This window comes from Dromiciops gliroides, chromosome 3 (assembly GCF_019393635.1).
Source record: "Dromiciops gliroides isolate mDroGli1 chromosome 3, mDroGli1.pri, whole genome shotgun sequence".
Classification (NCBI taxonomy): domain Eukaryota; kingdom Metazoa; phylum Chordata; class Mammalia; order Microbiotheria; family Microbiotheriidae; genus Dromiciops; species Dromiciops gliroides.
This window is the reverse complement of record NC_057863.1, coordinates 250,631,970-250,645,199: the sequence shown is the minus strand read 5'-3', so window position 1 is coordinate 250,645,199 and position 13,230 is coordinate 250,631,970. Positions and strand designations below refer to the sequence as shown.

Here is a 13,230-nt window from a genome sequence, read left to right as displayed (position 1 = left end):
GTCATGAAGAGTCAGACAGTGGCGCAGTGGATAGAGCACCCGCCCTGGAGTCAGGAGTACCTGAGTTCAAATCTGGCCTCAGACACTTAACGCTTACTTGCTGTGTGACCCTGGGCAAGTCACTTAACCCCAATTGCCTCACCAAAAAAAAAAAAAAAAACCCAGGGGGAAAAAAAAAAGAGTCAGACAGGACTGAGGGCTTTGGGATGAGCTTAGTTTTATATCCACCAGCCCTCTAATCAGAGTGGAGAAGAAGCAAGAAAGTATAGAATATCCAAAACTGCTTCATCAACATGATGATGAATTTCAGATGATCAGCTTAATTGAAAGTAAAGAGGGCAGCTAGGTGGCTCAGTGGATAGAGCACTGGCCCTGGAGTCAGGAGTACCTGAGTTCAAATCCTGCCTCAGACACTTAACACTTACTTGCTGTGTGACCCTGGGCAAGTCACTTTACCTTCATTGCCCCGAAAAAAAGAAAGAAAGAAAGAAAGAAAGAAAGAAGAGAGTTAAATATAAATACTGTAAGAACTCTTCCCTGTGTAACATAAATTATTTCACACTCAGCACTAACTGGAATGTAGCAGTTTCAAAATGAGACTTGCTATCCTTCTGTCTATATATCTCTTTTAAAATGAACTATTGTTTTTAGGGGAACTGGGTTGGAATGTCAATGAAATTATTTTTATTACTCTTTGTACTTTGACCTAAGCAACTTTAATGATATTAACATTAAAACTTATCTTAAGGTTTCTATAATTGGACATACAAGAAGTAGCTCAGTTTCCTTTTTTCTTCCATCAGAGAAATAATGCTATTTTGCTTATTGTCATTCTGATGAATGAGATAAACAAATTCACTTAATTTATTTATTACAATGATTAATGATTTATTTTCTGTCAAATTTAGTAAGAAAGGCAAGAAGACAAATCTCACTTAAATAACTCAGTTGACCTTTATTATGATAGATTTTCTACAGAAATCAATTCTGGTTTGATGGAAATAATATCCCCTCCTGCAACTTATTATCCTGACTTCACAAACTTAAAGAAGACATTTGGAGACTCAAAAGAAAGAGTAAAGTAAGATTTTAAAAAATAATTTGACTTTTGTTTGTAAAATGTTTGAATGTAATTTCTTGGATAGCAATACTTAGGGAGATAATCATATATCTATTGAATAAAAGTAATAATAATGACCAACATTTATAAAGTGTTCCAAGTACTTTATCTAGGTATTTCAAAGCACTTTACATGTACTTTCTGTCAAATATTAAAATATAGCTTTTGTAGCTGCCTGTCTCCTACAAACAGATCAGAGAAATAATGTTTAATCTCTCCTACAAATTAATAAACAGATCAAAGAAATTACAACATCTTATATCTCCTACAATGAACCAGATCAGAGAACATGATATATCTGCCTGTCTGCTACAAACAGAACAGAGAAATGTTTAATTTCTCCTACAAATCAAAGACAGACAGAAAAAATGTAACATCAATTTAATATTTTATTGTCCCAAGAAGAAAGATAACACGACACATGATCATGTGGAGACTTCCCTCCTAAGAGAGAAGCTCGGGGGACTCCCCATTTCTGAGGGTATATAAGGTTTTAGTCCACTGATTACAGGGCATTGTCAGTTTCAATAGTATGATACAGAAATCAACCCAGAAGCAAAAAGTAGCTTAACAATTTCAGTTATAACAAATATGGAGGAAATACAGAAGCATTGTGATAAGACTACAGGATCTTGGCAAGGATGAGGACACCCAGATGTTACCATAAGATAGGAACTTACTATCCTGAGGGAAAAGAAGTCACTAGGTAGGGTCTTTTATCTGCTAGCTATCTGGGTTCGGGTTTGGAGTTCAGTTGAAGGACATTTTGCTCCTATTAATCCTATTAATCCAAGGTTTCATAAAACTCCCCTTGGATAATAAGGTACCTCCATCAAATCCAGGTGATCTATTTATTCATATTAACAGATCTCATTTGATCCTCAAAACAACCCTGTGAGGCAGGTCCTAGAGGTATTATTATCCCCACTTTACAGATAAGAAAACTGAAGCTCACTGAAGTTAAATGACTTGTTGAAGATCAGATAGTAAATGGTTGTTGCCTCTGAACATCAGGACACAATAATAGTTAGGGTATTCTGAAGACTTGTCTTAGCTTAATATCTACCTTTTAATTTACTTTTCAAAAATATGCTGCATCACAAATAATTCTAAAAGCTCAAAATAACATACCTATTAAATACCTACTGAATGCTGAATGTACAGCTAGGTTCTTAAGGAAAATAATAGATTTGGATAACTTGTAGAGTTCCTAACTTTGTGGAGTTTATATACAGTTGATTTATCTAAGATACTGGTCCACTTTTTTATATGTTAATTCACTGAATAGAATTAGGTCATATTTCTGATGTTTGAATTTACTTGCTTGATTAATGTGTTCTGTTGTATTTAGCATTTATTTAGTGTCAACTATGTGCAATACATTGAAATAAGCACTGAAGTTTGATTTTATTGCAGAACTTTAACTGAATATTATGGCCCATTTTGTAAATGAGTACACCCATGAACAGGAGTGTCCTGCCGAGATTCAAACTGGGCTCTATTTTCATGTATCTGTACCTCCTTTCCCTCCCACTCCCCTCAGTGATTATATTGTGTTCACATTGGTGTAGAACTAGTAGAAATGTTATTTGACTTAGGTAAATGTTTTAATACTGTACTTACAAATTTTACTGAAAATTTGCTGTGTTATTGGGTATTTTTGTCTTTTCACTCTAGGAAAATATGAGGGGAAAGACTTTTAGGGGAGAATTTTGTGAAGAAGGGTGAGGAAAGATTAAATTTTGGTGAATTGAACTCAGGTATTTGACTAGCCAAACCAATCTGTACTGTAATATTTTATTTTTAAGTGTTTAGGAGAATATTTGGCATCTGTGGAATAGACGTGATACAAAAGTTAGGCAAACTTTTCCAACACTTATCTGCAGTGGTGTCCCCGCGTGCTGCATTGAAAACATATTTGCTAAGTCAGTGTAAATCTTGGTTTAGGGAAGAGTGCTTCCATAGGAAATTTGACCTAAGGCTTATTTTTTGAGATTAAATTATATTTTTAAAACACTACCAAGCATTTTTTCCTCTCCCCATCTCTCCTTCACCCACTGGAAAGAAAAAAGAAAACCCTTGTAACAAATATGTATAGTTAAGGAAAATACATTTCAACATAGGCCGTGTCCAAAAATTTGTATTTCATGCTTCGTGTCTATCACTTTTCTTTCATGAAGTGGGTAGTGTTCTTCATCATTGTTCATTTGGAATCACCTTTTAATCAGAATTCTTAAGTGTTTCCATGTGGTTCGATTTTACAATGTTGATGTTCATAGTATAAATTCTTCTTCTGGTCCTGCTCACTTCTCTCTGTATCATACCATACAGGTCTTCCCAGGTTTCTTTGAAACCATCTTTCTTACAGAACGATTACATTCATATACCATAATTTGTTCAGCCATTTCCCATTTGATAGGAAGCCCCTTATTTTCTAGTTCATTGCTACCATAAAAGAAATGCTATAAATGTTCTCATACACACACACACACTCTCTCTCTCTCTCTCTCTCTCTCTCTCTCATATAGTGACCATTTGGGCATTGTAACAAATTGCTTTTCAGAATGGCTAGATGAATTCACAGCTTTACCAGTGGTATATCAGTGTCCTCTTTTCCCACAGACCCTACAACGTTTGTCATTTTCCTTTTTTTTTTAAATCCACTTTGCTGATCTAATGGTTGGGAGTTGGAACTTCAGAGTTGTTTTAATTTACATTTCTCTAATCATTAGTGACTTGGAAAATTTTTTTCATATGGCTATAAATAGCTTGGATTTTTTTCCCTTGTGAACTGACTATGTCCTTTGACCATTTATTAGTTGAGGAAAGGCTTTTATTCTTAGAAACTTGATTCTGTTACTTTATCTTTGAAATGAGACTTTTTTTTCTTTTCTTTTTTTTTTTTAGAAAATCTTGCTGCAAAAATATTTTCTCAGTTAATGATTTTTCTCCTAAATTTACCTTCTTTGGTTTTGTTTGTACAAAACCCTTTTAAAATTTTGTTACTAAATCTGTCTGTTTTATCTTTTGTAATACTCTCTATCCCTTGTTTGGTCACAAACTCTTCCTCTTCCATAGATCTGAAAGGAAAATTCTTCCTTGTTCTTCTAGTTTGTTTGGGATGGGACCTTTTATGTTCAGGTCATATATCCATTTAGAACTTATCTTGGAATATAGTGTGAGGTGTTGCTTTAACCCTGTTTTCTGACAGATTGCTTCTACTTTTCCTAGCAGTTTGTCAAATAGTGAGTTCTTACCACAATAGCCAGGATCTTTCTTTGGGTTTGTCAAATACTAGGCTTCTCTTTGTGTTTGCTTTTATATGTTGTATACCTAATCTGTTTCACTGATCTACTTTTCTGTCTTTTTATCAAGTACTTAATTATTTTGATAATTACTGTTTTGAGGTGTAATTTGAGATCTTTCACTGCTAGTCCCTCTTCCTTTTCATCTTTTTTCATTATTTCCCTTGAGTTTGCCAACTTTTTGTTCTTCCAGTTGAATTTTTAAAAATATTTTCTATAATCACCTAAGGCTTATGTTAACCGATACTAATCTTTCTTGACCTTACCCATGCCAGACTAAATATTTTTGGGGCATGATTTTGAAGCCCTTTCCCCCAAAAAACTTATATCAGTCTTGTAGATGTGTAGACAACTTTGAAACCTCATGCGTGTAAATAGTGAACATACTCTGTTCAAGAAAAGAGTCTGAAGATACTGAGCATTGATTAACATTTCAGGAAGTGGGATTGACTATACCTTAATAAACAGGAAATTACTGATTATCAGTGTGCCAGTCATATCTGAATCAGCTGTGCAGGCAAATCATTAACTTATAGAGCAACAATCAAAGTAAATACCACATTTGAAGAAAGGATAAAGATAAGAAGACATGGAGTATAATGAAAACAGCTCTAATCAGACCTATTTAAACTAGTTGTAGACTCAGAAAATTGGAAATTAGATAAACTTTAAATATCTTGATTATCACTGTCTATTAAAGCTTAACTTATAGAAGAAGTCAGTCATGAAAGTGAGAAGTTAGAGCCCAAAAGTCCCGTCAGCATATAAGTGCTATAAATCTCCTTGCTTGATAGACATGCTACAGCTAGGGACAACCCTGGTGTGGAGTACATGTTTATTTACAAGTCATTCCAGAAGAGGATAAGGAAGGGAATCCTGAGGAAGCAGTATTGTTTCACAGAATAATGAAAAGCAGTTGAGGAGAAATTGTGCCTGCACAGATCTTAGCTTAGTGTGAGAGCTAATGAAATCAGATTATCTTGGGGGGGGGGGGAATTAGAAGTAAAACCCAAAGTAGTACATCAGACTTGTAAAGCAGAACTGATCTGTGGATATTTCTTCCATAATCTCCTTTCCTCACCAGCAGTAGTATAATCCTGTCACATTTGAACTCTATCACCTCAGTACCTGCTGTCCATGTGAAAAATTGGAGGTATTGAAAAGACATTTAAGTATCAATTTTCAAGATATCTTGGAAGGGAGCAATTTCATTAAAATCCAAAAAAACTACAGATGGCACTTTTAATACTGCCACACCTTCCCTCCTGCTCTTCTCCCACCCCTGCAACCAAGAAGACATCAGTAACTACTGATATGCCAAATTTCTCATCTCTACAAAATCTTTGAGAACAATCATTATGTGTATCAAGAGTATCCTTGGTGAAAACATAGGAAGGAAATAGGATTTTATAAATGATTTTCTTCAATAAACCACATCCTTCTAGTTATACAGCTGTCTGAGAACTAGAAAAAATATTAATACTCAACTGCATATAGAATCAACTGCTTTAAAAATCAAAATGATGTAGAGTAAAATGCAGTATTATGAAATAGTGATTATATTTGCTACTGGTTACAAAATAGAAAAGTATAATACTGGAACAGACTAGATGAGATAAGGCAGACCTAGCTGGTGAAGCTGGTGAAGATAGTGGCCCAGTATCTGATAACTCCAAGAATGCAAATTCTTGGAGAAAGGAAGGGCTCCTTCTTTGCAGAAGAATTGTTGGGAAAACTGGAAGGTAGCTTGGTAGAACATAGGTTTAGATTAGTGTCTTATATATTAAAGCTCCAAAAGGATTTGTAACCTAAATATAGAAGGGTACACCATTAAAAAAATAGGGAAGTAGCTTGCTTTTACAACTGTAGCTAGGGCAAGAGTTCATAACCAAAAAGATATAGAAAAAATATAAAAGAAAAGAAACAGGCAGTTTCAGTTAGGCAAGAACAAAATTAGTTCAGGTAGAATGCAAAGAGAAGCTGTTAATTGGAAGAAAATCTTTGCATCATTTATCTTTGGCATCACAAGTCAAGGACTAGTGATATGTAGTGAATGGACATAATCTATAAAACTCAGATCCATTACCATGTGAAATAATGTTCCACCTCCCTAACAAGAGAAATGCAAACTGCATATTGGGGGCAGCTAGGTGGCGCAGTGGATAGAGCACCAGCCCTGGAGTCAGGAGTACCTGAGTTCAAATCTGGCCTCAGACACTTAACACTTACTAGCTGTGTGACCCTGGGCAAGTCACTTAACCCCAATTGCCTCACTAAAAAAAAACAAACAAACAACAGCAAACTGCATATTGATGAAGATACTGACTGTTGACATTTTTATAGCTCTTTTAGATCTACAAAGCACTTTACATAGCATATCTTCTTTCATGTTGATAAAACATAGTGTTAGAGAAGCTATGGGAAGTCAGGCATACACATGTACTCTTGGTAGAGCTGTCAGGTGGCTTATCTCCTAGAAATCATTTCAGAATTATATGAAAAGAAACTATTCATACCCTTTGGCCAAGTGATCCTACTAGAGAAGTTCATGACAGGAAAGTCCAATTTATACCAAGATAATTATAACCAGCATTTAAATAGCACTTTCAGGTTTGCAAAGCACTTTACATATATTATTTGATTTGATTTGATTCTCACATCAGCCCTACAAGATAGGTGCTGTTATAACATTCACAAAATATTCATAATAGTACATTTTGTAGTACCAAAGGAAGTGTTAACAGTGGGTTTTTATTAATTGAGGAATGACTGAACAAATTTTGGTACATGACTGTATTGGAATATTCCTGTGCCATAATAAAGGATGAGTATGAGGAATTCAGAGAAACATGGGAAGATGTAGTGACTACAATAATGATAAAAGCAATACTCAAAGAGAACAGAAATCAGGCTGATACTGGGTTCCAAAGGAACAGCAATGAAACATACTTCTCTCTTCCCAAAAGAAAGGTGGTGCATTATGGGTATGCGATGTTACATATGTAATCAGACTTCATCTTTTCCCCCTTTGTTTGGTTTTGCTTGTACAGAACAAAAAAAGACCCTCAAAACAAAGTGTGTACCAAATTTATACTAAACTGACAGTTATGTCTTCTGTGACATTCAGTAACCTTGAGTACCAGTGTCAAATGAGGCTTAAAATAAGGAGATACTATTTAATAATCATTAATACAAATTAGATAGAACTCTGCATATTTAATCACTTTTAAGTGTTAAGTGTCTTAGTGGATGTTCTATGTAGATACCAAACAAAAGAATTCCCTGTTAATAGTTATGGATGTCCATAAATTCCTATTTATAGGTAATATTTTAGTAATTGTTAAGTAGTTTAAAAAAAAAAGCAAAAAAAAAACCCCAAATAATACTTCCTCAGGAGAAATTCATAACTATTCAAATAAATTGACTTAGTCATCCATTATGGAAAATAAAGTAAATTTAAAAGGATTATTTTCCAGACTATGAAAAGCAGATACATTGAGTTAGTCTATTAGGATATATATATACTTTCATCAGGTGCTGAAGATGAGTTGGGCTTGGGATCAAGTGGGCAGAAGAGATCAGTTTGACTGCATTTGGGAAATTGTGTTAGTTATCACTTATTCCAAGACACTTGCTGCCACAGAATCTCTGCCTTCAGCACCACTTTGCTTACAACTATTGCTACAAATCCTGGAACACTGCAGTCACGGAAAAGTCATAAGTGTGTGTGATTTAAAGGGCAATGGAAGACATATGATAGATGTAACAAGGTTTCAGTGTATGTAATGAAAAATTGTCCTCCAAAGTGGTCTAAAAAACATTAGGAGAAAAGTAGGTGGGTCAGTCACATACCAAACATGAGAAATAATAGGTGAACATCTGGGGTGCTACACTGATGCCCTCCAGGCCACCAGTTACAAGAATGAGAGGAAAGCCTCTATCTCATTGTGTAGGACCTCTACAGATAATTATGAAAATACCTAGACAAGAATGGCAGAAAGGTTTGATGGGGGGATGTGTGATTTGTATCAATGGAAGGAAAATTACAGATTTCCTATAAAGGATTTACAGAAAGCCATAGATGAGAATTGTCTAGAAGGAAAAATCATGGAAGTGTTGTGATTGGCACTAGTAAGAAGGAATATTCACTCAAATGAAATCAGATTTGTCTAAATGTACAATTCCCAAACCCATAGGATTCTCAGTGTGGGAAAGGGTATGTTTAGAATAACAGTTTTGTCTTTCTGGAACATAGTTGAAACAGTACAGAATGATATAATAATATAAATTTCTCTCATTGACAAACATGGACAGTTTATATACATCGCTGCAAGAAAAAAGTTCAGATGTACATACAGAGGCTTGTTTTATTCTTGACTCTTAATTCAGTGAATGCTGTTGAGGGTCTTTCATGTGTTTTTTGTTTGTTTGTTTAAATTCCACACAATTTCAACTTTTCCCCAACCTTATTAGGCTTTTGTTATTGTTCAGGTAATCTCTTTCCAAGCCAAAATTTAGAGTTATAATCTTAGTTTTTCCACAGGTCTGTGTACTTTATTTTGGCAGGCTGCTTGTTGTTGGATGAAATTTTCTAATTTGTTTGTTGCCCGTTCTCTTTAGCTCTTTGACTCTCCCCTCCTGAGTACATAAAAGAAGAAAATTATTCATTCATTTAAGCAAAGTAGGTGCACTTCCCCAAGGTATATTAGAGACTATACAGCTCTCATTCCACCCAAAGTTTCCCTCCACTGACTAACCCAGTTATGAAAGAGAAATACTAAATTTTCAAAAAGTTATGAAAGCAAGTCAGAAATGCCACCAAATCCATCTAAACCCACTCATAATTTGAGAACTGATTGTGAATTTATTTGAACCTGCTCAAGTAGGCTCTTTTCCCCTAAAGGAGTGGAACATAAGTATTTTATTAAATTCCATGTTTAATTTCTAATTCATGTTTTTGATGACTTTTTATTTCAGGTGGAGGACAAAGCAAAACTTGGATTATTGTTTTCTTATGATGTATGCTCAGGAAAAAGGCATTTATTACATTCAGGTAGTGTGTTTTTAAAAGAATTATTTGTAGGGTAGTTTTGTAAAGTGAATCTTTTAATGAAAAAAATTTTATAAGCATAATCTTGATAAAGCAAAAAGGTTAAAAAGCCTTCTCAGATGTATAATTTCATTACCATCTTATAAATTCTAAATTTTCCTAAAGAGGTAGGTTTAAACATATAAAAAAAATGAGTCCTCTTTTTATTTGTTAAAATGTCATAAATTTTAAGATATCATTGAAGTAAAATTAAAATTCCTTCAAAAGTACTAGTTTGTAATGTATGATACCATAGACAAGGTCTGGGCTAAAGTTTATTTTTGCTTTAAATTTATATAAATAAAAATGCTTTTTAAGAGCTTATATTCAATATGTTTAAAACACTTAAGAGTGCCAACTTTTATCAGATACCCTCATATACTCTAGAACAAAGATGTCAAACTCTTAGCCTTCTCTCAGCACTCCTGAGTATAGCCAAAACCAGATTAAAATGCAATTGAAGAATGTTTAACAATATAAATGAAATACAATATAACCCAGATAATGTTAATTTCTGGTTTTCAAAGTCAGTATGTGGCCAGCAGGAAACAGCTTCCATTTGAGTTTGACACCAGTGCTCTAGAATTACCAAGATAACCTCATAAGAGATTGAAAACTAGGCTGAAATGTAGATGACTTGGGGTCTAGTTCCAGGGCTTTCACTCACTAATTTGCTTTGTAAGCTACATCAAATGACATAATGTTACTGGGTTTTAATTTTTTCAGTTGTAAAATGAAGGGCCTTGCACTAAGTAGGATTGCAAAAGTAATGAAACTGTTCTCTGCTGTATGTTAGTTCTATTTGTTCTTTAAAGCATGCCTCTGAGGTTCTCAATGAAAACTTTTGTTGTTGTTGTTAGCCAAGTTTGAGGTACACAAATATCTTTTATGGTAATACAATTGCATTTCTTTAAAAATGTTTATTATTTCAATTGGCCTTTCACCAGTAGTGTAAGTTAGTGAAATTTCACTATATGAGGTTATGAAACAAATTCAGCTTAGACTCTTATGTATCCATTAAATTGTGTTGGTGTAACAGAACTTGTGACTGATGAAAAGACTGGGCTGAGGCACATAATGTTCAGCTGTCTTAACCCATGTGAGTAGGTGCTACTGGGGGTTTCCAGGGTATGCTGTCTTTGTCAATAGGGGTACAACCCCCCCCTCCCCGGATGAATCCCTTTGGCACTTGTGACATGCTGGTAGCCGCAGTTATATCGTCATGCTGCCCTCACTATAATGGATAGAAACTCTGTTTTCCTCCTATGATTAACCTTGTTATCATTGCATAGATTTCCCTGGAATGCATAGCTTGTAGGCTGTGATGGTTCATAGCTCAGGTTTATTCTTTGCTTATCATCCTCCACACAGAGAGAATCAGGCCAGTTGAGCCCTCTCCTTTATGCCCCCAGGTTTTTGCAATCATTCTGTTCACCTTCTATATGATAATTGATTACTATATATATATAGAAAGACGATTGCTTTTGGAGTCAGAAGACCTGACTCAAGTTTGGTATTGGTCCCTGTCTGTGTGACTTCAGGCAAGTTGCTTTTGGTAAAGTTTTTGTTTTTATATCATAGTCCTTTCCTCTTGAAACAGCCTCACTGAACCCTTCCTCGTAAAAAAGGAACTCAGTTAAGCAGAACCAAACAACAAGAATAACCACAGATGACAGCATATACCAGATTCCTCATCCATAGTCTCCCAACTCATACTGCGAGAAGGGAGGTGTATTTTGTTATTGGCTCTCTGAGACTGAGATTGCTTGCTTAAAGAAGATACCGTTGCCTTTTGGTGTTACTTTCATTTACATTATTGTAGTCATTGTATGTATTTTCTCTTAGTTCTACTTACTGTACTCTACATCTGTTGGCACAACTCTTAGGATGTTTATTTGAATTTCTTTATTCATAATTTCTTACAACATAGCAATACTTCATTATATTTATATACCACAATCTCTTTTTAGTTATTCTTCAAGGTATGGGCACCTCACTTTGTTTCCAGTATTGTACTATTACAAAACTTTTTATATTAATATTTTGGTATATATGGAACCTTTCTATCTTTGCTTTCCTTGCATATATTATTCACAGCAGTGCAATGGCTAAGTCAATAGATATAAACAGTTTACTGATTTTTCTTACATAATCCCAAATTATTTTCCAGAACAATTGGACCACTTCACAATTCTTCCAATAGTATATGCATGTGCCAGCCTTCCAGAGCCCTTGCAATGTTGACCATTTCTATTTTTTATTACCTTAGGTATTTTGAAGGGTGGGAGATAAAGCCTTAGAATTGCCTTCATTTGAATATTTCTTATGATTGTTGTTGATTTGATATAATTTTTCATATGATTATAGTTCTTTTGAAAACTTATCTTTTAACCATCTATCTCTTAGGGAATGGCTCTTGGTCTTAGATACTTACATGAATTCCTTATATATCTTAGATATTTGACTTTTTCATGGAAAGTTTTTTTTCCCACTCAGTTTTTTTTCTTAGATAAGCTATATTGATTTTATTTGTGGAAAAAGTTTTATAATGTTATATAATTGAAATTGTCTTTTATATTTTATGATCATTTCAATCCCTTGTTTGGTTAAGAATCCTTTGCCTTAAAATTACATCCTTCCATTCTCTAGTTTTTGTCATTGCCTTTGTTTTTTGTTTTTGTTTTTTTTTTTGCCTTTGTTTTATAACATGGCCTTTTAGTTTTGGGTTGCATCTCCATTTGGGAGCTTATTGTTGGTGTATCAGTCAATCAGCAAACTATGTAATTTAAACCAATGCCTAGTTTAAGATGCTGATATAAAACTATTTCTGCCAAATTGCTTTCAGTTCTTGTAGTATTTCTCATCATCAGATGGGGATTGTTAGGTTCGTTGTGTTGGATTGCCTTCTGCATCTTAGTTCTCTAGTCTGTTCCACCTTAGATGAGTGCTCTACACTGTTTATCTCTCATTTTCCACAGGCATCACATGAAGTGTGGTTGTTTTGGGTGAGCTCCAAGGTCTTTCCCAATTCTCATGTCCTATGAAAAGATATATGCTCATATATCACCTTTATCATCTCACTGACCACATATTTTAATGATCATGAACCTTTTCTAAGGACTCATAGATTGAGAGGTGTCGTGATCTGTTGGCTAGTATCTAATTGGACTTGTAGTCAGGAAGATATGTGCTAAGGTCCTGCTTCTGATGCTTATCAGCTGAGTGAACTCAAATCCACTTTTTAGACCTGTCAGGAAATAAGACTTCTCAATTAAGTTAGAAAAGAGTGTGGTCTGCCCCAGGGTGCTCCACCTACAAAATCATAGGTCCTTAACATAGTGACATAATAGGTATTCATGCCAGGTTGTCTGTAAGTATTATAAATGGACACTTATCACGGTCAGTAATCACTGGGAATCTTTGATTCTGTTCTGTGCCTGCATCTGTGTGGAGCAGTGGGCCTTACAATCAGGTTGGGCTCCCCTATCATTCCTTCCTTTATGTTTTGCTGATTTGGGTTTATCTTCCCTTCTTTTTTCAGTGGCAGTTTCCCCTGCTGCTTTCCCTTTCTTTCCCTCATGATTGGCTAGTCAAGATGCCTGAGTTTTTTGGAAAGCACTTTTTCTTACTGTTGTGACACACATAGGGCAACAACAACAAAAACGATACCATTCAGACCTCTGGGCCATTGTTTGGTTCTGGAAACCACAATTTAG

The 13,230-nt window shown here is 34.8% G+C and overlaps 1 protein-coding gene across 2 annotated transcripts in view; it reads left to right on the top strand.

Moving 5' to 3' along the window:
* Positions 1-13,230, top strand: part of MGAT4A (alpha-1,3-mannosyl-glycoprotein 4-beta-N-acetylglucosaminyltransferase A) — a 151,335-nt gene that overhangs the window by 112,422 nt on the left and 25,683 nt on the right. For both annotated transcript variants that reach the window (XM_043995662.1, XM_043995661.1), the window contains 2 exons: positions 968-1,081; positions 9,403-9,478. In XM_043995662.1, the coding sequence (XP_043851597.1) occupies positions 968-1,081; positions 9,403-9,478 (190 nt within the window). The remainder of the gene's footprint in view (positions 1-967; positions 1,082-9,402; positions 9,479-13,230) is intronic.